The sequence below is a fragment of the Nicotiana attenuata genome, chromosome 10 (assembly GCF_001879085.1).
Source record: "Nicotiana attenuata strain UT chromosome 10, NIATTr2, whole genome shotgun sequence".
Classification (NCBI taxonomy): domain Eukaryota; kingdom Viridiplantae; phylum Streptophyta; class Magnoliopsida; order Solanales; family Solanaceae; genus Nicotiana; species Nicotiana attenuata.
In genome coordinates, this window is record NC_031998.1 from 29,943,975 (window position 1) to 29,969,315 (window position 25,341).

A 25,341-nucleotide genomic window follows, 5' to 3' on the forward strand; every position below is an offset into this window, starting at 1 on the left:
ATGACCACTTCTGCGATCGCAATGGTCAATTTTCCCTTCCCCTATGCGATCGCAAGCCTCCTTCTGCGATCGCATAGAGTAAATACGCCCAGTGATTTTTTTTAAAATGTTCAAAACAGAATAGTTTCGGGACTTAGGCATTTTTCTCACGAACCCTCTTCTTCCCAAGCTTTAGGACTCCATTGAAGCCCCCACTCTTCAAGATCACTTGAGTAAGTAATTTCCCACTTATTTCCTTCACTTTTCCTTCATTAATTAGCAAGTTTCTAAGCCTAAATCATGAAATCAAAGTAGAAATTAAGGGTTATGGGTAGAGTTAGGGTTTTGAGAATTTTGGGTGATTCAACCTCAATTTGGGGTCGAATCTTGAAATAAATTATATATTTGAACTCGTGGGGTTATGGGTGATTGGGTTTTGGTCCGAGCCTCGTGTTTGGACCATGTGGGACCGGTGTCGAATTTTGGTGTTTTTGGGAAAATGATTGGAATTTCATTTCTAGGCTATGAGATTATGTTTTTGAGCCCTTATTGATATTATGGAACTAATTATGACTAGATACCATTGTTTCGGAGTCGGATTGTAGAGGAAAGGCGGTATTTGAGGATTGATTGCTATTCTTTGGACCGAGGTAAGTGTTTGTTCTAACCTTGGCTTGAGGGAATAGGATTAGAATGCTATTTGCTACTTGCTAAATGTGGAGTACGGTGTATAGGCATGGTGACGGTTGTCTATGCACCGGAGTCTAGCATGACCGTGAGTCTTAATTGCTTTTAATTCGAATGATGTGACACCACTACCTTGTCTAATCGATAAATTTCATATAATGTAAACGGTTGAGGAAGAATTGTGATTGATATATTTTGGAGCGTTGGCTCGAACAAGAATGTGATAGTAGAGAAAGAAGTGATTTAAAAGAGGGTGTGTTGTGATTATTCCCTTGCCGGGACGTGTAGACTATTATTACGTATTCTCCCTTGCCTGGATATTTGGGTTGTTAGTTGTACCCTTGCCGGGTTAAAATGTTATGTTGTCGAATTGCCCAAATGGGGCCTTCTTTACAAAGTCAGACATTTTGAGCTATAATATGGGATCGTGTGGCACGCCGTCCACTTATATACTATAATATGGGATCGTGTGGCACGCCGTCCACTTATATACTATAATATGGGATCGTGTGGCACGCCGACCACTATATATGTCATGAAATGGGATCGTGTGGCGCGCCGACCACTTATGTATTATAATATGGGATCGTGTGGCACGCCGTCCACTATATATATATATATATCATGGAAACCTGGAGTAGTTCTGCTGTTATTTCTAATAATTCATTTTCACCCGTTATTCCCGAGCATGCCCCCTTCCCAGCTTTACTTGATATCTTCTGTTATTATTTCCGTTGCTCTTGTATATGTGTATATATATCTGTACAGGTTGTTTTTGGTAGGTCCTGTCTAGCCTCGTCACTACTTCGCCGGGGTTAGGCCAGGCACTTACCAGCCATGGGGTCGGTTGTGCTGATGCTACACTCTGTGCATTTTTGTGCACAGATCAGGGAGCAGCATTCGGACCGCAGCAGTAGGATTTGCCGGGAGCTATCTTCAGTCCAGGGACTCACGAGGTAGCCTAGCAGGTGTTCGCAGGCCGAAGTCCCTTCTATGTTTTAGTTTGTTTACCTTGTATCAAACAAACACTATGTACTTCCTTTCAGACTTGTTTTTAGCATTCTATAGTAGTCCGTGAGCTAGTGGCGCCAGACTCTGGTAGAACTATGTTTCAAACTTCCGCACTTCTGGTTTATAGTTGTGTTAATCTAAAATCTTCCGCTTATTTATTGCTCTCATGTATTGTATTGTTCGAATGAAATCAGTAAAAATGTTTTAGATGTTTGGCTTGCCTAGCTCCGATAGTAGGCGCCATCACGACTCCCGATGGTGGGAAATCCGGGTCGTGACATTAAGCCAAGTGAATATCAACATTCAACATATATTAGTCCCATTGAACCAACATGCATACTCAGATGGAGAGTAAATACAAGTAATCAATGACTAGTATAATCTAGTGATTATTCATAATGTTCTTATCCGATATGGAGAAGACCTACGTCAACGTGTAAACATATTATATCACTAATTTTTAACCCCGGAGACCATGGGAATTGATCCCCACGATTACTGGAATTAAAAACAACTAAAAAAAATTTCAGAATTTTTTTTAAAAAAAACAGCAAAAACACCATTTAAACGACCCCGAAAGCCCAAAAAACGGCTTACATCATGAGCGAAGCTGATGAGTATTGCTTACTGGGCCGTTTCGCATGGACCTACCAAGTTTCAGGTCAAATCGGAGTCCGTCAACTAGTTGACCTCCGATTTTCTGCCCTAATTCGGCCAAAACTGTTTTTACGTTTTTCATGATTAAATTCAATTTTCAGATTATTCTAACTTAACATCACCAATATTAAAAGAATATTTCAACTTTTCAGAATAATCAATACAACCCATAACAGATAATCACGCCAAAACAGTGCAGGTTTTCAGAAAAAACAAACTTTGTATGTAATTCAAAACTTGCATATAGAACATGATATTGATCCTTATGGTTTATCCTAATTATTTAATTAGACGTGAGTAGGCTCTGATACCAATTGTTGGATCATATTTCACAGCGGAAGCAAACATAGCATCATAATCACGTGTAATCTAAACAATTAGCACATACGGAGATTATACGAGTTACCTCTTGAAGCGTGAACAAAGCAAATCGATATCCTTTTTCAGTTCCAGAATTGCAAGACCTCAGCAACCTTCCACAGTCTTCTACTGTGTTACCCAAATAAAAACCGGAAAATAGAGAACTTCGGGTGGGCGAAATTCAAGGAAGAAAAACGTGTGTTTTTTCTGTGTCAAAAACGACCAGCTATATACCACATATATATATATATAGCTGCGTTTTTTAGGTCAAAAAACTTTTCCAAAACCTGTTAGGTTTTCTTCTTCCACCAAGGAAAGGTTTCCTCTATTTCCTTTTATTCAGGCACAGTAGGGACCACAAAATTTAATTAACAAGGCTTCCTATTATGGAATTAATTTCGAAATTTGAAATTAATTTCTACCATAATAAATTACGAATTATTCCACTAAAAATTCGTAATTGCACTCTTTAGTTCAAGTTCGAAATTCTTCCATAAAACCTTATTTAACTCCCATGTTAAAATTCAGATACTAATCAATCAAATTAAATTACTGACTATTTAATTTATTGATTACTTCCTTTAGACTTACACTTAACTTATTTCATGTGTCGGATACAAAATCTACCGGCCGGGTTTACACATGAAAACTTATATGCTTTCATAAAGGAGTATCATCAATCTCAAAATCGAGACATGGATTCCATCAACTAATTATTACTTCGCCAATGTATATCATTGTTATCCAATTTACCAGGCTTATTGAATCACGAAAGAATCTCTCTTTTTAATAAATCAAAACAACAAGTGACATACACAACTAATAATAATTATATCAGGATTAAGAGTATAAGTACATTAAATGGACTAGAGAAATTATTTTATAAAGTCAGTATAAAATACTTATCTCTACTTGATCCGTTCAATACATACAAAATGTATTAGCACAAGAAGTTAGAATTAGACCTATTCCCATAATCAAGATAAAATTACATTTAATCTTGTACTACAACCATTCCGATGATTTGTCCAATTCCATCATTAGATTGTGAACATTAACCTTTATGTCTTACAAGAACCGATGATTTAATCTTCCGTGTATAAGCTAAACTCTATACACTAAATCATCTACTATGTAAGCAATGGACACACAAACCAATACATGATCTATTTAAAAGGAAACTTTATGGAATTTAAACAAGTAAATAAATAATTTGCCTTCAGAACACTGCTGCAGATTCTGAAGGCCACTCTGGCCGCGGTCCTGGCGTAACCGCGGTGGGACGCGTATGGCTTATTATATATTCCAACAGTTCTAGCATTATTTATACCTGGTTGGCATTCTTGGTGCTTGATTGCCCTTCGGGGCTTTTATGGCGATGCTTGATGGATTTTGGTCCAAGGTGGAGATTGTTGGGCTTATGTCCCAAAATCTCGTGTGAGCTTGATCAACATTGGTTGGGTGTTTTGGGGAGTTTTATTTTAGAATATATATATATATATATATATATATAATATATATATATATATATATATATATATATATATATATACCTGGTTGGCATTCTTGGTGCTTGATTGCCCTTCGGGGCTTTTATGGCGATGCTTGATGAATTTTGGTCCAAGGTGGAGATTGTTGGGCTTATGTCCCAAAATCTCGTGTGAGCTTGATCAACATTGGTTGGGTTTTTTGGGGAGTTTTATTTTAGAATATATATATATATATATATACCTGGTTTGCATTCTTGGTGCTTGATTGCCCTTCGGGGCTTTTATGGCGATGCTTGATGGATTTTGGTCCAAGGTGGAGATTGTTGGGCTTATGTCCCAAAATCTCGTGTGAGCTTGATCAACATTGGTTGGGTGTTTTGGGGAGTTTTATTTTAGAATATATATATATATATATATATATATATATACCTGGTTGGCATTCTTGGTGCTTGATTGCCCTTCGGGGCTTTTATGGCGATGCTTGATGGATTTTGGTCCAAGGTGGAGATTGTTGGGCTTATGTCCCAAAATCTCGTGTGAGCTTGATCAACATTGGTTGGGTTTTTGGGGAGTTTTTATTTTAGATATATATATATTATATATATATTATATATATATATATATATATATAATATATATATATTATATACAAAATTCTTTTTCGATTTAAATTACACATATGCCAAACCTACTAATTTGAATTTGGGTCAAATTCTCTTGCGTCTTTATTGTTTTGCGTCTTTGCGAAGGCTTTTTCTCGGACAACATAAAATTTCAATGTTGGCATACCAATCCTACTTGGACTATATGATTTGTTTTTTAAAGCATGCTTTTAATACGATGTTCATTTGTTTTGAATTCAACTATTATGTTGATAATATGATTGATTTTTAATTTAAAAGATTGTTGTAATTTTACTAAGATAATTGCTTTTTAATGATTTTTCCTTCCTGTATATAACTTTTAATAAATCTAATTCCTTGTTCTTTCATATATTTACGATAAATTTAATATTTGCTCTTTTATATATAAATAACCGATTAAATATTTACGTGTAAGGCACGCACATAGAGACTAGTTATTATAAAAGCATGAATAAAATGTTGGATTACAAAAATAACCTTTTAATATTAAGCATAATAACTCACAGTAAAAGGACATAATCGGAATTCTAGACATTAGCCTTGTAATGCTATTAGTTTTAGGATATAATACTACACGTTAGGAATCCTATTAGTATAATTATTTTCGGGCATAGATATATAATACTACATGTTAGCATGTAAACCTAATACTTTTAGGAACATGTTAGATATTTTATTAGTATAATTACTTTCGGAATATGGGCATATTTTTAGCCATTTAATCCTATTATTTTCAGGATATACTTTTTAAAAAATTTCTATTACTAATTTAATTTAAAAACGTATTATATTATCCAAATCCATTTAGAAATATTAAACAGGAGAATTCACAGGGAAAGGACATAGCTGTATTAACTTATTTTTTTGGCATATAATAACTTCTATGTTAATTTTTTTTAATATTTTAAAATTAATCCAATCTTGTCTATTGAATTCTTATCAAAATATGTAGGAATGTTTAATAAAATCAATTTCATAAGAATCGTCCATATTGGTAATACTTTACCACTCTATAATATTCAATGCCAAAAAAAAGGTAATGCTAAACTAACTCCATAAACCGTTAAAATTGAGGAAAAAAAATTCCACGTAATATACTATTATATTATAGGGCGATGTGCACAAATAGCCACTAACAGCTCCTGTCTTTATTTTAAAGCCAGTATTTTAAATGTCTTTAGTCTTTAGCCACTGGTTTAATAAACTTTAACTGCCCGGACGAAAATACCCTTCTGCTCATGTCCTTAACTTCAGGACTTCAGGACTACATGTCCTTAACTTTTGAACTTGAAACTCTAAGTTCAGGACTTCAAGACTACATGTCCTTAACTTTTTAACCTGTAACTCTAAGTTCAGGACTTCAGGACTACATGTCCTTAACTTTTGAACTTGGAACTCTAAGTTCAGGACTTCAAGGCTACATGTCCTTAACTTTTGAACTTGTAACTGTAAGTTAAGGACTGTTTGTCCTTAACTTTTGAACGTGTAACTATAAGTTAAGGACTGTCTGTCCTTAACTTTTGAACTTGTAACTGTAAGTTAAGGACTGTCTGTCCTTAACTTTTGAACTTGTAACTGTAAGTTAAGGACTGCTTGTCCTTAACTTTTGAACGTGTAACTGTAAGATAAAGACCGCCTGTCCTTAACTTTTGAACTTGGAAATCAAAGTTAAGGACCTATTGTCCTTAACTTTTGAACTTGTAACTGTAAGTTAAGGACTGCATGTCCTTAACTTTTGAACTTGTGTCCTTAACTATTGAACTTAACTTTAGGGCTTCAAGACTACATTTCCTTGGTACCAAGTGCTTGTATTTCATCTGAAGTGACTGAAGGAGTTTTAGTGGTAAACAACATTGAGGCGCGTGTACTCCACCACACAACATAGACGTGGTCGTGATATTTTAAGGGTAAATTTATTCCATTTTAAAATTGTTAAGAGGGTAATAAGACCGCTGCAAAATTTAAGTGTGTAGTTAAAAATCCGGCTATAGGTGAGAAGGTACTTATGGATTTTTCCTAACTTATCATGACAAGCGAAAAATTGTACAGATATGCAAAAGGTTGTATGTTTAATTTCTAGAATAGTATAATAAAACAGATTTGGTTTCAATTGCAGAGTTTGGCCTCCCATTTTGGGCCCCAAATATGATGGAAAATATCTTCACAAAGTTCTGCAAGAGAAGTTGGGAGAGACTCGTTTGCATCAGATTTTAACAAATATTGTCATTCCAACTTTTGACATGAAGAAACTTCAGCCAATAATATTCACCAAATCGGCAGTAAGTCTTGACATAAATCATACCATCTGGACGTTGATATGTAATTGCATCAGTGTATTTCCGTTTGGGGAGGAAAGGGTAACACAATCTTTTCATATTATTTTTAATAGACTAGTGGCTACTATTGCTAAGCATTAAAAATGCTAGATAAAAAGTAAATACCAGCTTAAACAGTGGCTACCCCACGCCATTTCTACTATATTATATATGAACTGCTTTTCTACTAAAATCATATTTTTTTATTAATTAATTTTTCTTGTAATATAGAAAAATATACCCAATTATTAAAGAACAACTAAGAAAATTTTTAAGAATGTAATTGCGGGAGAAAAGAAAGAAAAAGGTTGGTAAGAGCCACTACCACTAATGATTTTGCAAACATAAAGATCTAAAAGTGAAATGTCAGATCGATAAAATTTGTGTTGGATAAAATTATAATTACGGTTAAATTTCAAACATGAGATGAATAATATTAAGAACCTAAATCAATAAAAAAATAAATTACGTTTTATGTTAAAACCAAATAATCAAATCTTTCTATTAATTATTTAGCAAGATAATCCAATTAAATTATTTTTTTAATTCATCATATTAGTAAATTTATTTTTTCAAGTTAAAAAAAAAAAAAAGAAATCTTGGGATACATAAATGTATTCCATAAAAAGAGTGTTGGAGATTAAAAACATAGATCACAAAGTAAAAAAGATTAGTATAATATTAAGAAGGTCATACAAGTGTTTGAGAAAACACAATTAGAGAAACTAGCTAACGTACGCCTTCCATGGCTCGCCAGAAGAAGAAGCAAATTCCGGCGCCGGTGGTGGACACCACTCTGTCCTCAACCAAAGACGAACCTCTGAGAGTTGTTACACCAGAAACGGGAGTTCCACAAAGTTTAGCCCCAATTCAAATAGGGCAATGGATGATGGGTATGGGAACCTCTCCAACTATACTGCAAGCACTGAATCAAGTTCAGTCAGAGATACCAGAGAAGCAACCGGTGGAGGAAGCGCACCAGCAGCCTGAAGCACACAATGCGGCAAGGAAATTAACATTCTCTGCAAGCTCGAGTGCGGTCAAACCAACAATGGCGGATGTAGTTAAAGGTAATCGAACTCAACAATTAGGGCAAGAGCTCAATTACTTTCCTCCGACATTGAAAGATGGAAATAAATTGTTAAGCTAAGTGCAAATGCTATAGAAAAGCAGAATCAGAAGTGGAGGTCAGTCCTAATTAGCTATGTCATATGGGTAATCCTACTTTTAAAGAGATGCTGAGATTTGTTTATGGGGTATGGAATACTGTCACAAATCCACAGGTATATCTACATGATGAAGGGTACTTCATATTCAAATTCGAAGACGAAGAGGACAAATTGAAGATACTACAGAATGGAACTTATACCTATAATAACAGGCCTATGATTCTGAAACAATGGGTGCCAAACTTCAAACTAGCTGAAGAACCCCTAAATGCAGTACCAATATGGGTAGTATTTCCTAATTTACCTATCCAGTATTAGGACATAGAAAATTTGGGTTGTATCTCTAGTTATTTGGGTAAACCAATTTGTACTGATAAGCTAACAGCAAATGAAGAAAGGATATCTTATGCCAGGGTATTTATTGAAATGGATGTGGCCCAGCCTCTCCCTGATTCAGTTACACTAGAGGAGCCTGATGGTAGCTACTATGAGCAATTGATTGAGTATGAGTAGAAACCAGAGTATTGTCAGGAATGCTTACTAATTGGAAGGCATAAAGCAAGTTGCAAGGAACAAAACAGAGTAAGTGAAGGCAGTAATGTCCAGCAACTACCAAGGAGGCAGAAGAAGAAGACTAAGAAGCAATGGAAGGCTAAACCTAATACAGGTTCAGTTACTGAAATTGTGATTGAAGCTGCTGGCAAACCAAATGAAGAACTCGAGAAGGAGAATCAAGAAGTAAATACAATAGAGGAAAGTCAGAAAGTTCAAGAGAGTAAAAATAGAGGCAAGCAGAAAATGGTACAAGTTAAGGGTAACAGGTCAAGAACCTTGATAGAAACTGAAGATGTGGAGCAGTTCCTTCAAAAGAACAGATTCAGTGCATTAAGGATATAACCTGAAAAAAGCTAATGCCAATATAGGCAAAAGGGGACACAAGGAATAAAGACCCTCCATGATCATTTGCTCTTGGAATATAAGAGGGCTGAATAAGCCCTATAAGCAAAAGGAATTGAAGTCCTTTTTGCTTAAGAATAAAGTGGTACTGCTGGGATGTCTAGAAACTAAAGTAAAGCAGAAAATAGCAGAAAAAATAAAAAGAAAGTTTGGAGTAGAATGGAAAATACATGCTAATTACCTAGTCAGTAATAGAGGCAGGGTGTGGATTTGTTGGAGACCTAATAAGGTTTCAGTGAATATCCTATTATCTCATATGCAATCGGTACATTGCAAGGTTGAGGACAAGGAGTCACAATTTGCTTGTGAGATAATATTTGTATATGGGATGAATACTCAACAGGAAAGACAAGAGCTATGGAGAACGTTAAAGCAAATTAACAGCTCCGTCACAGAACCTTGGATGGTGATTGGAGATTTTAATACAATCCTTTCTGTGCATGATAGAGTTAATGGGATGCCAGTAAAACAATCAGAAATGGAAGATTTTCAAAATTGCATTCAAGAAATTGGATTGGGCCAACTAAATAGAAAAGGGTGCACCTACTCATGGTGTAATAAACGAGAGGCAAATGAAAGAATTTACAGCTTGATTGATTGGGCATTTGAAAATGACTTATGGTTTATGAAGTATGGAAAACTGGAAGCATACTATCATATCCCGGAATGTTCAGATCACTCTCCAATTATAATCAGAACAGAAGTGGCCAAGCAGAAACTGTCAAGGCCATTCAGATTAGTCAATGTGTTATTATCCCAAGGGAGATTCAAAGAAACAGTACATAAAGTGTGAGAACAACAGGTGCATGGACATACCATGTACTCAATCTGGAGGAAACTGAAGTTTATAGAAATAGAGACATCCCAGATGAACAAAGAAATGTCAATGTTGGAGAGGAAGATCAGTATACTGGAAGAAGAACTGAAACAAGTACAACTAGACCTAAGTGCAGACTTGTTCAATGAACAGCTTATAACAACTGAAAAAGAGACCCTAATGCAACTAGAGAAATGGGCAACAATACATGAACAAGTGATCCGACAGAAGTCAAGAGCAACATGGCTAGCATATGGTGATTCAAATACGAGATTTTTCCATGCAGAATTGAAAGCAAGACAAGCGAGAAATAGAGTTTCATCAATCTGCACAGAAGATGGCATTCAACTACATGACCCTGATCTGATCCAAAAAGAATTTACAAGTTCTTTCCAGAAGCTGTTAGGCTCAAGTGAAGGAGAAGTGCCATGTTTAGATCCAAGAATTGTAAGAGATGGACCTTGTATTACTGCTGAGCAAAAGCTACTTCTTATTCAAGAAGACAAAAACTGAGATAGTTCAGGCTTTGAAGGACCTACCAGCTCAAAAAGCTCCTGGTATCGATGGGTTTCCAGCAGAATTTTTTAAGAAGTACTAGCACTTGATAGGGAAGGATGTGACAAAGGCAACAACACAATTCTTCCAAACTGGAAAGCTGCTAAATGAGGTGAATTGTACTACTGTAACACTAGTCCCCAAAGTTAAAAATCCCTCTTTTGTGAAGGAATTCAGACCCGTAGCATGTTGTACAACTCAGTATAAGCTGATTGCCAAAGTTATTACTACTAGGTTAAAACTAGTAGTTGACCACCTAGTAGGACATTCACAATCAGTTTTTATTGAGGGGAGGAATATTCTGGATAATGTGATTGTGGCTCATGAATTGGTAAAGGGATACAAATCAAAGGGAGTGTCTCCTAGATGTCTAGTGAAGGTAGACATTAGGAAAGCATATGATACAGTGAACTGGGGTTTTCTCAGAATGATATTGCTAGAATTTGGGATGCCTATGAAATTTGTCAATCTGATTATGGAATGTGTAAGTACAGTGAGATATTCATTGCTATTTAATAGAGGACTTACACCCAGATTCCAAGCCAAGAGAGGTTTAAGACAGGGAGATCCATCCATACTTGTTTGTCTTAGTGATGGAGTATTTGTATAGATCACTTAAACAGTTGAGACATATTCCGGATTTTAACTATCATCCAAGATGCAACAAGATGGAGATAGTTCATATATGTTTTGTGGATGACTTAATCATGTGTTGTAGAGCTGATGTAATTTCAGTGAAGTTGATGATGAAGCAGTTTAATCACTTCTCATAAGTATCTGGATTAAAGGCCAATTTAGAGAAAAGTTCTTTATATGTGGCAGGAGTTAACTCAAGGTTGAAGAATCAAATATTAGAAGAGATGCAGTTTTCAGAAGGGGAGATACCATTCAGATATTTGGGAGTTCCTCTATCATCAAAGAAGATCACAGTTCAACAGTGTCTACCTCTAGTTGAAAGAATGACTGCAAGAATAAGATGTTGATCTACGAAGTACTTAGCATATAGTGGAAGGGTCCAACTCATAAAGAGTGTTCTATTTGAGATGCAAACTTATTGGGCCCAGGTGTTTTTAATCCCAAAGAAGGTCATTCAGCTTATGACAAGAATATGCAAAATCTTCTTATGGACAGGCAGTCATGAAAGCTCAAGGAGAGCACTGGTTGCATGGGAAATATTTTGTAAGCCATATTCAACAGGGGGTCTAAATTTTATAGAGTTTCATACTTGGAACAAAGTAGCTCTTAGCAAGCTGTTATGGGTTGTAGCAATGAAGAAAGATTCTCTTTGGATAAAATGGATACANGATTAATGTGCGTACAGACTGTTGATCACAGGTAAGTTCAGAATCAAAAAAGCATACCAAGCCTTCCTACCACAGAATCAGAAGTTGAAATGGAGAGGACTTGTATTGGGATCAAAGGCTATTCCAAAACACAAGTTTATCTTATGGCTGGCACTTATGGGAAGGTTAGCTACTGTGGATCGAATACAGAAATGGGGTATCAATGTACAAACAGATTGTGTTTTGTGTAATACAGGAGCTGAAGAGACTTTGCAGCATTTGTTCTTTCAATGCAGTTACTCTGCCTACATCTGGAATTCAATACTTCAATGGCTAGGAGAGAAGAGGAAGATCGGTAACTAGGAAGAAGAAACAGAATGGATTAGCAGGAAAATAAGGAATAGCAGACCACGAGCACAGATCCTACAATTCTTATATGCTGCTACTGTTTATCATTTGTGGAGTGAAAGAAACATAAGAAGATTTCAAGACAAAAAGAGAGAGGGCCGACAGATCCTTAAAGAGATTGTAATACAATTGCATACAAGAGGACAACAATTCAGCAAATGGGGAAGAGTCCTAGAGGCTTTGAATAGCTACCCTAAGTAGAGGTAGAGAGGTTTTGGAAAGAGTTTTTTTTATACCTTTACATAGATAGAAGAATTTGGAGACTAGTTACCAAATGTAACTAGTGGATGTAAATAGATATAACTGGTTGAAATAAAAATTTTAATTTTGGCCAAAAAAAAAAGCACAATTAAGGCTAAATCCTGGACAAGAATAAGCTTTAAAGACTATATTATAAAAAGTCAACTCAGATATAGCGGGATTATCCTTTGTAGATGCCTCCGGCAGAATCCTGGACAAGAATAAGCTTTAAAGACTTCTTAGGCCGCCCTCTACCTCTCCTCGTACCCACCAACGCCAACCGCTCGCACCTCCTTACCGGGGCATCCAAGCTCCTTCTTTGTACGTGCCCGAACCATCTGAGTCTCGCTTCCCGCATCTTGTCATCAATAGGAGCCACGCCCACCTTCTCCCGAATATTTTCGTTCCTAATCTTATCCATCCTAGTGTGCCCGCACATCCACCTCAACATCCACATTTCTGCTACTTTCATCTTCTGGATATGTGAGTTCTTAACTGGCCAACACTCAGCCCCATACAACATGGCCGGTCTAACTACCACTCTATAAAACTTACCTTTGAGTAGCGGTGGCACTTTCTTGTCACACAGGACTCCAGATGCTAACCTCCATTTCATTCACCCCACTCCTATACGGTGTGTAACATCCTCGTCAATCTCCCCATCCCCCTGGATAACCGACCTAAGGTACTTGAAACTGCCTCTCTTGGAAATGACCTGCGATCCAAGCCTCACGTCCATGCCCGCTTCCTCGGCTCGGCACTGAACTTGCACTCAAGATATTCCGTCTTTGTCCTGCTCAACTTGAAACCCTTAGACTCAAGGGCCTGTCTCCAAACCTCCAGCCTCTCGTTAACGCCACTCCGTGTCTCGTCAATCAAAACAATGTCGTCGGCGAATAACATACACCATGGCACCTCTCCTTGAACATGGTGTGTCAGTGCGTCCATCACCAGAGCAAATAAGAATGGGTTGAGCGCAGATCCTTGGTGTAACCCCATAACCACCGGAAAATGCTCAGAGTCGCCTCCCACTGTCCTAATCGAGTCTTAGCTCCATCATACATGTCCAAATCCTTTATGCATGTTGATATAAAAGAGTTGGATTTGAAATATAAACTGAAATCAGTAATTTTGAGGCCTTATATTGAAGTAATTTCAAATGATAATTGAAAACATAGTGAATTATAATCTTAAATCCTACAATGTTTCTTTTTTGGTTCAACTATTACGCATCAAATAAGTCTTTCTTCCATTTCACAATATTTGCTTAAATACACAGTAATAAACCGAAAGGCTCATATCATAAGCATGAATTAGATAGAAATTGTGATAACGGCACCCACCTACGAACTAACTATGCACTCTTCTCCTCACTTTAGGTGAAGGTGTTTGAAGTATTTATACGTAAGTTCGAATATAGATCTCTCCAGTTCTTTTTGATTAATTTTAAATATTTAAGAATTACATGAAAAGTGTAAAAGTCAACACTCTTTGACTCCTCAAATATTAATAGTGTAACATAAAATAAAAGAAAGATAGTACAGTATTAGTTTTTCTAATAACGGGTACTTTTCCTACTTCCCAGATAATTAAGTTGTAAAAAATATGAAACTGGCCAAAATATTTCCTTTTGACTTTTGATGAGGCAAGAAAAGAGTAACTCAACGTGAAAATATGACTTCATCCATTTCATTAATATAATATTGATGGTAATTGAATGATAATTTAAAATTTGGATAGCTAAATGAATTTGAAATCCTAAAAGTTGTGAAAATTGTATAAACGGTGTGTCACAAAGTAGAAAGAGAAAGAGAACATTTATTTATTTATTTGTTGTAGTGGACTGTGAATAAAAGAGAGTGAAGCCTAGCCTAAGCAGATATTTGCATTCAACTCTAGTACATCAATTGGCTAATGTAGCAACTATCCAACATTCTCACAAATGCATTCTCTGAATCCCTAAAAATGTGATTGCAGAGAATCAAACTTGCTGTAACCCTATAAACATTTACATCTTAGGCAAAAAAGGAAAAGAATGACAATAATATGTAATGTACAACTGCAAAACAATCTCTCTACTGGTAGATCAATCATCACAAAATGGTGCCCAACAACCAAATATGTAGGAACAAACAATAGGCAATAAGACCTAGCCTGCCCCTTGGATGACTCATCAAAGCTCGACTCGAAGATACCCTGAACATAATAGGAAACTAAGTGTTAGATTGACAGAACCGAGCAAGCACACCTGGAGGTAGAAAGTTAAGGACTCAATACTTCTAGCAGGCGTCAATCAAAAACAAGAACTGGACACAACTCCTTCCCTGCATCAACAACAACTAGCCTCAATCTCAAGCAAGTTTGGGTCCGCAATATGAATCCTCACTGATCATGTCTCTCCATTTAAGCTAATCTCAGACAAATAGGATACAAAACAAAAATAAACACAAAATTAAGTACTACAAGTTCTCTACATTTTCTACTAGCATATAAATCTTTGACACAACCCCCTCCATACACCACTTAAAAAAATCATGTAACAAATGGTAGAGATTGTTAGAAAATCATGGTATGAGGCATGAGAACCTAGCAAGATAACATCACCATTTCTATTGTCGCAAGAATCAACAAGAAATGCTTGACCTGAATCTATTGTCTCTGAATTTTGATTGGCAAATGTATTCCTAGACTTCAAGAAATGCAGAAAAAATTGAAATTTCATCCATAAAGTCAATGAGAAGCTAGCAAGAGTAGCTCTAAGATATTACCAAATTCCGTCAATTCTGTCGGCAATCATCTTCCCTTGCCCTGGAATAAGACCTGATGTATTGAGAGACTTGAATGCATGACCTGCACAACAGGAGAGAAATTTAAGTTTATTACACATAAAATTCTTCTTCCAAAATTTTCAAAGTTCCATAACTATACCTTTTTCTTGGTCAGCTTCCTCGTCATTTATCAACCGTTCAGATTCAGTATCTATATTTATTGCAAGTTGATCAGTAGATCCCTTCCGCAAAGTTCGGACATGAGCAGCTGATGTAACTGAAGAAGAGACTAAATTCTTACTAACTGGCACCTGCAACGACACGAATGCAGCAGGTTAGACTGCTTTGCGCACCTACATTTTCTTCCCAGTTTATAGAAGAAATGTTAAGTCATACCACTCCACTTTATATTTGTTTTGCAAGAAACAAGCATATATCATTTTTGCAATAGCATAGCGATGCAGAGAGGTAATACAATTTACAGAAGATCCTATCAGCACCACAGCTACTTTGAAAGGAAAAGCAGATTAACACTTGAGAGCTCCTTGAGCAAACACCAACAGGAGAGAAGTTTGCACTGGAAAACAAACGCAAGTGATTTAGGCAGCAAGGATACACCAATTTACCAAACATGTAGTCTGCTTTGATTTGTGGAAAGCAAACAAGTTTGAAGTTGGCTATATAACCTAAAATATAATTCATGTAAGGTTCTTTATATTATGCCAATGTACAATAAGAAATAGAGTTTTAAATTTTTAATTAAGAGAATTTGAAGTCCTACATAATAGTAATTTTTATGATTCAAGTTGGAGACTTAATTAAGTAAATGAAAGTGTGCTCTATCTATAAGCTTAAGCTTTTAGATGAGATGCTATCACACTTCAACACGGTATCAGAGAACAGGCAGAGGTTCTGGTTTCTAGTCCCATCGCGACCCACTATCAGAAAGAATATCCACGTGCTAGGACCATCAAAAGAATCAGGCCCACGCATGAGGTGGCATGTTGAAGACTAAATAAGTAAATAAAAGTGTGCTCTATCTAACACCTTAAGCTTAAGCTTTTAGATGAGATGTTTACACACTTCAACACTTCTAAATTGCAAAAGAGAAGGCTCCAACTACATATAGTATCATTTCCGGAACAGCGGAATGCTCTTCACAAATCGCCAGGGATTAGCAAATCAAGGAACTGTAGGTTAGAAATATATGCATAATCAAGCCACAACTTGCACATATGTAAGTCTTCATTCTTGTATTCCTGCTTTTAACCGTGATCAAGATCCAAATCAACAATAAGTTGAAAGGGGTGTTATTGAAGGTAGCTGATCTGATGAAGAAATTATTTTGTACAACTCAACACTGGCAGTCTCAAAGGCACAAAGACTAAAATATTCAGAATGCAGAAGCAACAGACGGCACATATTTTCCCCTGCTATCTTACACATACGAGATGTAGAAAATTTGGCCATGACTGTGCTAAAGAGCAGTTTTGGTCAGAAGAAAATGGCACGTCAAGATATCTTGATGGTCAGAAGGTCAAATGCATTGATTACAGATCTGTTTATCCTTGTCTCAGGGATGCCACTTGGGTGTTTCATGGCGGCCTAAGTAAATCATATAGTTTGCTTATTTAGTGTGATTTATCTTTTGTATGCATTTTCTAATTTATCTTGCATTATAATATATACCAGCAATATTTTACTATATCCTTCCATGCACATTTTTTCAACAGGCATCAATAAGCAGTAAAATAATGTACAAGTTGCAGATTCCATGAAAAGCTTGTCTATCGAGAACTTAAAAGAACAAAGGAACTGAAGCGCAACTTAATTATTACATATTTGTCAAACTATTATTTTCTAATCAAATTGTCAAAAGACCTTTACTCTCAGACTCTTTAGGTTTACTTGATCAGGATGTATAAGCTACATCCTTAAAGAAAAAATTAAGAAGGCAAGCCAACTAAAGGATGACATTGCTAAGGAATAGCACATGACCAGCAATGGTCGCGCAAAAGAAAGATAGGTATTGAAAGTAGGCAATGTGTGACTACTGAAAAAGGAATGCAATGTATTGCAATCAAACGTACCACATCTTGAACTTCAGATATCTCTGACTGAGCAGGCAAGGTAGCTGTTTCAAAGATGCCCCTTTCCTGGTTGATCTCAAGTGGTGTAACCTTAAGTTGATTAGAACTTTCTAGTGACTTAACCTTACTTGATAAGTCCTCAACAACCTTTTGGGTCCCATGCAAGTCGGCAAGCAGCTCTTCTGTTTTGGCTTTCAAATTTTCAGATTCCAAAATTTTGGCAACAATCAGCTTATCAAGCACTGGTAACAACCTTGTCACCGGAGTCTCTTTCTGGAGACCAACCAAATTATTGTTTCCCAGCTTCTGTATCATATTTTCCAGACCAATTGTGAGTTCTAGCAACTCATTCTTCATCTTTCCATAGTCCTCCTCATCTCTAATGTGCTCTCCAACTTCTTCCTTCAAATGCTCAATTTGCAGCGCCTGTTTCTCAAGGCTTGACTGTAATTCTTTATTCTCACAAGACAGTGAGCTCATCTGGAGCTGCAATCTGGGGAAAGTATCAACTACATAAAAGAGCTTCCTGACATCAGGTGAATCATAGGCCTCTGCATCTCTCACATCAGGCCCCATGAGCGTTTCCATCCCATTTATTTTATCAAAAAGAGATTTCATATGAGATGCAGAGAGGGTTAAATCTTCAGCCTCTGAAAGAATAGTATAAAAGCAGGCCAAGAGAAGACAGTAAGCTACTATAGCCACGGCCAATATTTTCATAATTTAAGAAAAAAAAAGTTATAACATAGTAAACAAAGTCTGTACCTTGAAATTTCAGTGAAGCTTTAGAATTAAGAGACAAAACTTCAGCTTCTTTCTCCCTGATATTATCCTCTTTTGCCTGATAATCCTCTAACTTAAGCTTGATCTCATTGCAAAGATCATTTGACGCTTCTAGATTAGTCTCCAGTTGGGAGATCCTCTCTTGGTGAATCTCCTTTTCTTCCAAGACTTTCACACAAGTATTATTGCTTTCTTCCAATTTAACCTGCAAATCTTTAATTGTACCAACCATCACATCCACCAAAGTTTTGAACTGTTCAGTAAGATGTTGACTGTGTCTAGCCGCCAATAGCAGCTTCTCAGCGGTCTTTGCGGACTCACTGCTATCAAGCGCCAACTGATGATGTGCTACAGCATCTTCACCAAAATTTCCTAATTGTTCGGGTGAGATTTCCTTCAACTTTTCCAGGTCAAAGTTGGAGCCAAGTTCAGATAATCTATTTTGAGTTAAAGCCAGTTCATTAGTTGCATCATTACAAGCAGAAAGTAGAACTTCAAGATCCCTTTCCAACAATTGTATAGTATTTTCCTGCGCTTGCCGACCAACTTCAGCATCTCTGACCTTTTGCTTAAGAGATTCTGCGAGTTCAATCATGGGTAGAGCTTTACTTTTTGTCAACTGTAGTTTTTTAAGTATTGTTCTGATCGAATCATCCATCAATTGCGAGTAACATCCAATGTTCTCAGCAAGAATCTTGTTTCTCAATTGGAAGCCATCCACAGTTTTTCCGAGATGCAATGTGATGTCACCATCAATTGCATTTGCTTCACCATTGGCTACTTCCTCGATTAGACCATCATTAACAACAGATACTGAAGGAGTTGAGAAAGATGTGTCATCCTACAAAAACAACATAGCAGATAGGTAAGAGAAGTTACATCTAGAATATGCAGACCACCTGATCATATTTCAAAGAGAAAAGCAAGAACAAGGGAAGAAAGAAGAGGAAGAAGAAGGTGCGATGATGATATCACATGATTACCTTCACTGGAGAATCTGGCAGCATTCCGGAATCTATTTCAGAAAAAGAATCCCAGATTTCTTTAAGAAGAAGATCCATGTCTTTTAGGCTCTCAAACTTTTTCTCGAAAGCTTGTCGGAGAGAGAAAAACAAAGCCTCGTCTTTCAGAAGTAACTGAAGTCGGCTAAGAAGGGTAGAGAGCTCCAGAAAACTAGTTTCTACGCTGCCCTGTGATCCAGCCAACTCTTTCATGCAGGCATCTAATTTGGAAGTCAGAACTAAAAGTTCCTCTTCTGCATTCTTCTTTTCATTAACAAGATTCGAAATTTTGTTTTCTGAATTCAGTAAAGCATTTTCTAGTGATTTTATAGTCATGGAAGCATCACTTAGCTTGCTGTTTTGGAAATCAGCTTCGCCTTTGAGATTTTTTATCTCGTTCTCTAAATCAGCTCTACCAACTTGTACCCGGTTATTTTCCTCAGTAAGGAGAGATATGTTTTTTTCAGCCTGTGACAGTGCCTCTTCAAGGGATTGTATAGTTTCATCCGCCGCCTTTAGCTTGTTGGTATGGAAAGTGAATTCCTCCTTGATTTTCTGCAGCTCAGATTCAGCAGCATCCTTACCAAGTAAAGCTTCTTCTTTCTCATTCTTTATTAGCAAAACATTCTTCTCAGCCAGGGACAAAGCATCCTCGATGGATTTTCTATCCGCGGACACATTTGCAAACTCCACAGTTTTAGAAGAAGCTTCTGCTATTGCTTTCTCTAATTCTTTTTCAACTGATGCTTTAGCAGCTTCTAGCTCATTTTTGTCCTCCAGGAGTTGAGAGATGTTGTTGTCTGCAGCAGATAATGCATCCTCTAGAGATTTAATGGTTGTCTCGACCTCCAACAATTTGTTGGCTAAAGAACTGGCTTCATCTTTTACTCTCCCCAACTTCTGCTCCGCCTCTACCTTTGCAGTTTGGCTCTCACTTAAGTATCCTGAAAGCCATTTGACCTTTTCTACGGGGTCTTGAAAACCCAAATCAGCTGGAAAAACAATACCATCAAGTGACTCGATAACCTTCTGAAGCATGTTATTGCTTTCAGCTAAGAACTGCTCTAGCTGATCCCTTTGATCCTTCATAGCAACAAGATCAGTCTCTAGTTGAGGGATACGGTCCACCTCAGCTGAGAGCTTATCAATCTGCAACTTGTGGTCATCAGATACAGATTCTTGCAGATGTAAATCTGATTTGAGCTTCTCTATTTCAGCACTCTTCTCATCCAATGCTCCTTTCAATTTTTCTCGTTCTTGAACAAGCCCCTTGCCTTTTTTAACTGCCATAGATAACTTTTCCCTAAGTAATGCAACTTTCTCCTCGTATTGTTCGAGATTCCTCTCCAGAGATTCCTTTTCTTCCTTCAAAGCGGAAAGCTCCTCAGTAACCTTGACCGAATGGTTTGACAATCTATTCAACTCTGCTTTATCTGACATCTCTTCTGTGAGTATTTGACCATGTAGCCTCAATTCCAGATCCCTAATGTACAAATTACTCTGGATCTGTTCAAAGGACTCGACCTGATGCTTATAGGATTCAAGAGAGGCACTACTTTCTTCTTTTATATTCTCTACGCATTTCGTAATGAGTAAAGTCATGTCAGATTGGCTTTGACATAACAATTCTTGGTCGTGTGTGTTGATTTTAGATACCTCTAGCAGCATATTGATGATTTGATCCTTATCCATTGAAGCCTGTTGCTCTTTCTGGACAAGCACTGCATATTTATGCTTTAAATCATCCAATTCCTCTTGAAGGTAGCTCCTATCCTGTGCTTCTACCACAAGAGAAGTAGTAAGATGACCAATCTCATTATTTGCTGCCTCGTTTGCAGCTACCATCTGCTCATGTAACTTTATTACTTCTTCTTTAGCCAGATAAAATGATTCCAGGAGCCAAGAAACCTGTGCATCAGGTCTATTTGATTGTACGGACTGGGGAAAATCAAATGATGCCAGGGAATCTATCACTCTTTGGAGTTGCAGAGATGTCTCATTTAATGCATTCATCTCATCTGCAAGCCACTGGACTTTCTGAATGGTATCTGTTGACTGAAATTGCTCGTTTCCAGTGGCCTTGGACAATATTTCTTCACATTTTTGAAGTATCATCTCCTTTTGAATGAGAGCTTCCTGCAGTGACGCAGCTAAATTTTCACTTCTTACCAGTAAATCCTTGGTTTGTTCAGCAGCCTCAAGACTATTCGACTTCTCTTGCAACTCAATTTGATATCTCTCCAGTTCACTAGTTTTCTCAGACAGTGACTTCTTCAGAGCATCACGCTGCTGAACTAATGCCTTTCCTTTTGTCACAGCCAAGCTAAGCTTATCTTTCGTGTTAGCATACCTTGTTCTCTCCTGTTCAACTTCAGCATTCAGCTTTGTAATTTCAGCATTTGCATTCTCAACCATCAATTTATGCTTATTAAGTTCCTCAGACAGCTTTCCATTTTCATCACTTAAAAAGCTCAAATGTTGGTTTAGATTCACTTCTCTTGTTCTAAATTCAGCCAATACATCATGTGCAGCAACCAACACCCCCACTTCATCCTGCATACTGTGGTCTGGTGCAACTTCAGTTAAACTCTGTCTAAGTTGGTTGACTTCAGAAAGGAAAACATTATACTTCTCAACTAAAAATGAGATCGTATTCTGGACATGATACATTTTTCCTGTAACTGATTCATCAGAGATTTCTTCTTGAGGAACTGCTGCAGCAAGAGATGCTAAGATCTCATTAGCAATCACTGTCATATGATGCTCTTTCTCAAGTTGAACCTCAGACAAGTAAGCAGAATTTTCTTGTTCTGAATCTAATTGAGAAAGAGCAACATCACGTGACATTGAAAACTCAGAAACCTTTGAATTGAGGACATCAATTTCTTGATTCTTCATATGTATGATGTCATTAAGTTCTCTGATTCTGCTCTCAGTCTGAACACGCTCATCCAGAGCTTCTTTAAGAAACTTGGAGACATCTGTTACCACCTCATGCAATGAGGCACCAGAGGCCAAATCCCTGACTCCTGCTTCACTTTGGTGAAGATTCTCAACTAACTCACTATCATCTTTATTTAGTAGTGACCGACTACCAATCAGATCCTTAAGTTGATCATTTAGGCGAATGAGTTCGCACATAGATGCTGCTCTTTCTTCCTGCACATAAAGCCGGAGGTGAGCAAATAAAATATCCCTGAATATCGCAGTATTTATGTAAAACTACTTCAATTAAAACAAACCTCAGCTTCTCGAGCAATCCGATCTTTTTCAGCAACACTATCATTTAGCATTTTGCGCAAGTGTTCCACTTCAGCTTTCAAATCTTGATCATGTGATCCATTGCTCAATCCTTCCAGTCGACTATCCTGTGCATCATTGTTCTCCTCTACATACCGCGGAGTTTCAGGACCTTCGATGACATCAGGGCAATCAACAAACATGTCCTCCCTTCCCCCATCTTCTGCCATTCTTATATCTTTTGTATTATTCTCCACATACTCTGCTGCAGTCACTGATCCCCCACCATTTAGATCCGTAGCATCCACCTGCAAAGAGTTTGTCCAAGAAATAAGCTCTCCAGATATTTATTTACAGGACTAACATGAGCTATGAAGGTACTAAAACTTAATTGGAACAAACATGAAAATGATAGACAATAATCAAATGTTCCAAAACAGAAGAAGCAAACAAGATTTTTATTAAGACCCAAATTCCAGGCAAGTAAATAGGACCCTAAAGTGTTACCATGCATGCCTTTACCTCAATATTTAGAAGTTGAATGATTTCACATTCTCCACTAAGTATTTTCTAACATATAGGAAGTAAACACATATAATTCATTTAAGAACACATTTCCATCTAATATTGCAAATAATTTTCAGTAAAACGGCCTGAGAAATTCATGAACAGCCACTACTGTGCTTCCTCCAATGAAACCACAAGCGTCAATGCACCCACTCTTTACAACACCATAACTAATGAAGTCCATGTAACAAGGTATAAAAATTTTAATAGCATGATAGGTTTTAGGAAGCTATATTCAGTACATGAAGAACTCTAGAAAACAACAGTAAGTCCATGCACACATAAATGCACCGACACATAAAACATCAAGATGAAAAAATCAAGATAGGCAAAGTAAGACCTGATTATGAGCAGCTGGTTCTACAGAAACTGAAACTTTCCCTCCATCTACAACTACACCTGAACCATCTCTGATCTGCTCTGCATCATTATTTTCTGGCATTGCATGCCCCAAATCTCGCCAATACAGCTTCTATTTTCCCTTCAAGAAACAAAAGGGTCTCTGCAAAAGCAAAAAAGATTCAATCTTTATTGGTACCCATATCAATATATTTTTAAAAAGGTGAAAAAGAGTGAGGAAGAATCAATCTTTTTTTGGTACCCACATCTATAATTTTTCGGAAAAGTGAAAAAGATTCAATATTTCCTGATACCAATTTGGATATTATTTTCAAATGTTTCAATTAGAGTTCAATAAAAAAAAAGTGTGATGTCAGAAAAGAAAATGATAAGAAAACCTAGAAAAATGGACTAGAGGTGGTTATAAAAACCATATGATGTGACTAGATGAATAATTACCTAATGAAGAAGGGGATTTTTGCTGGGTTTCTTGAGTTGTGCTTCGATATGATTAGAGTTGAAGTTGTTGATGGTGGTGTGTGGATCTTGGATTTTGGAGTTGTGCAAATCACGTGAAGATTGCAATTTTGGTTGACTTAACGACGTCGTAAAGTACCAGTTGTTATTACTGTTATGAGAAGATTGCCTCGGGCTTCCCAAACTAACGGACTTTGGAAGAAGGAAATTTGGAGAAAGGAGGGGAAAAGCATCTTATAGCCCGTTTGGCCAAGTTTCTAAAATAAGCTTATTTTGAGAAGTGCTTTTCTCAAAAGTACTTTTAAAAAAAGTGTTTTTGGTGAGAAGTAATTTGTGTTTGGCTAATTAATTAGAAAAGCACTTTCGAGCAGTAATTAGTGTTTGGCCAAGCTTTTGAAAACTGCTTCTAAGTGTATTTTTCTCAAAAGTGCTTCTCAGAAAAGTGCTTTTGGAGAGAAGCTACTTTTTTCTGCTTCTCCAAAACTGCTTCTGCTTCTCCTCAAAAGCACTTTTTTCCCCTCCAAAAGCTTGGCCAAACACCTCAAATTTTGGCCAAAAGTGCTTTTTTGACCAAAAAAGCACTTTTGGCCCAAAAAAAAAGCTTGGCCAAACAGGCTATTAATGTGTACAAACAATGAAAAAAATGCATTTTATCTCAAATTAAAAGAATGAGATTAGTTCTATTTATAACTTGAAAAATGACGAGACTCCTAGGTTTGACTTTTGTGTAAACGGTCTCAGATTCGCGTTTTGATGATTCCAATAGGTTCGTATGATGATTTTGGACTTAGGCGCATGTTCGAATTTTGATTTAGATGTTCCTAGATTGATTTGACACTATTCGGCAAAAGCTGACAATTTGTAGGTTTGAAAGGTTTATAGGTTTGACCGAGAGTTGACTTCGATGTTATCATGTTCGTATTATTGTTCCGTGAGTTGGAATAGGTTCGTTATGTCATATGAAACTTCTATGGCTGGACTTATATTCGAATTGATTGTCGGAATTTGTGGGTTTTGTCAGATTCCAAGGCGGGGACCCGGTTGACCTTTTGGTCGACTTTGAATATTTGATTCGACCTTTATCATTTGGGTTTGATTCCTATGAAATTATATGATGTTATTGAGTTGTTTTTGGCTAGATTCGAGCCATTCAGATGTTGATTCGCGTAGGAAGGTGTTTTTAGAGTATTGATTTGGCTTGTTTGAGGTAAGTGTCTTGCCTAGCTTTGGTTTAGGGAATTTTTCCTACAAATTGATATTATTTGCTACATGCGGGGCTGATGTATATATGATATCGTATATACATGTGCCATGTGTATTCATGTTCGAAGTAGATTCTAGCTTACTCTATGCTTTAACTAATTGTGTGTTCTACTTGATTCTATATATTATTCCATTAATTGACTACGTGAGCACAATAAACTATGCTAGAGAAATATTGAGGCTATTGGTACCTTATGTTGAATATGATGGGCAAACCTAGATAGTTATGCTAAGCTTGCCT

At 36.9% G+C, this 25,341-nt stretch overlaps 1 protein-coding gene across 3 annotated transcripts; it reads right to left on the reverse strand.

The window, feature by feature from the left end:
* On the reverse strand, positions 14,373-23,972 carry LOC109233221 (centromere-associated protein E). Of its 3 annotated transcripts, XM_019399008.1 has the most exons (10): positions 23,820-23,970; positions 23,362-23,523; positions 22,457-22,762; positions 19,197-22,373; positions 18,196-19,054; positions 17,431-18,080; positions 15,501-15,651; positions 15,341-15,422; positions 14,850-14,896; positions 14,678-14,768 (listed from the first exon to the last, which is right to left on the reverse strand). In XM_019399008.1, exons 2-9 carry the CDS (start codon positions 23,461-23,463, stop codon positions 14,866-14,868), a joined length of 5,358 nt encoding a protein of 1,785 aa, XP_019254553.1. In that variant the 5' UTR covers positions 23,464-23,523; positions 23,820-23,970; the 3' UTR covers positions 14,678-14,768; positions 14,850-14,865. The 3 variants fall into 3 exon arrangements, with proteins under 3 accessions (XP_019254552.1, XP_019254553.1, XP_019254554.1); XM_019399007.1 differs by lacking the exon at positions 14,850-14,896 and having other exon boundaries at positions 14,373-14,768; positions 23,820-23,969; XM_019399009.1 differs by lacking the exons at positions 14,678-14,768; positions 14,850-14,896; positions 15,341-15,422 and adding an exon at positions 15,816-15,917 and having other exon boundaries at positions 15,560-15,651; positions 23,820-23,972.

Excerpts from the sequence above, each read along its gene's own strand:
- LOC109233221 (XM_019399007.1), bottom strand. The coding sequence starts at position 23,463 with ATGCCAGAAAATAATGATGCAGAGCAGATCAGAGATGGTTCAGGTGTA. Across the intron at positions 22,763-23,361 it reads AACCAGCTGCTCATAATCAG|GTGGATGCTACGGATCTAAA; the intron begins GTCTTACTTTGC and ends AACTCTTTGCAG. Across the intron at positions 14,769-15,340 it reads GACAGAATTGACGGAATTTG|GGTATCTTCGAGTCGAGCTT; the intron begins GTAATATCTTAG and ends TATTATGTTCAG.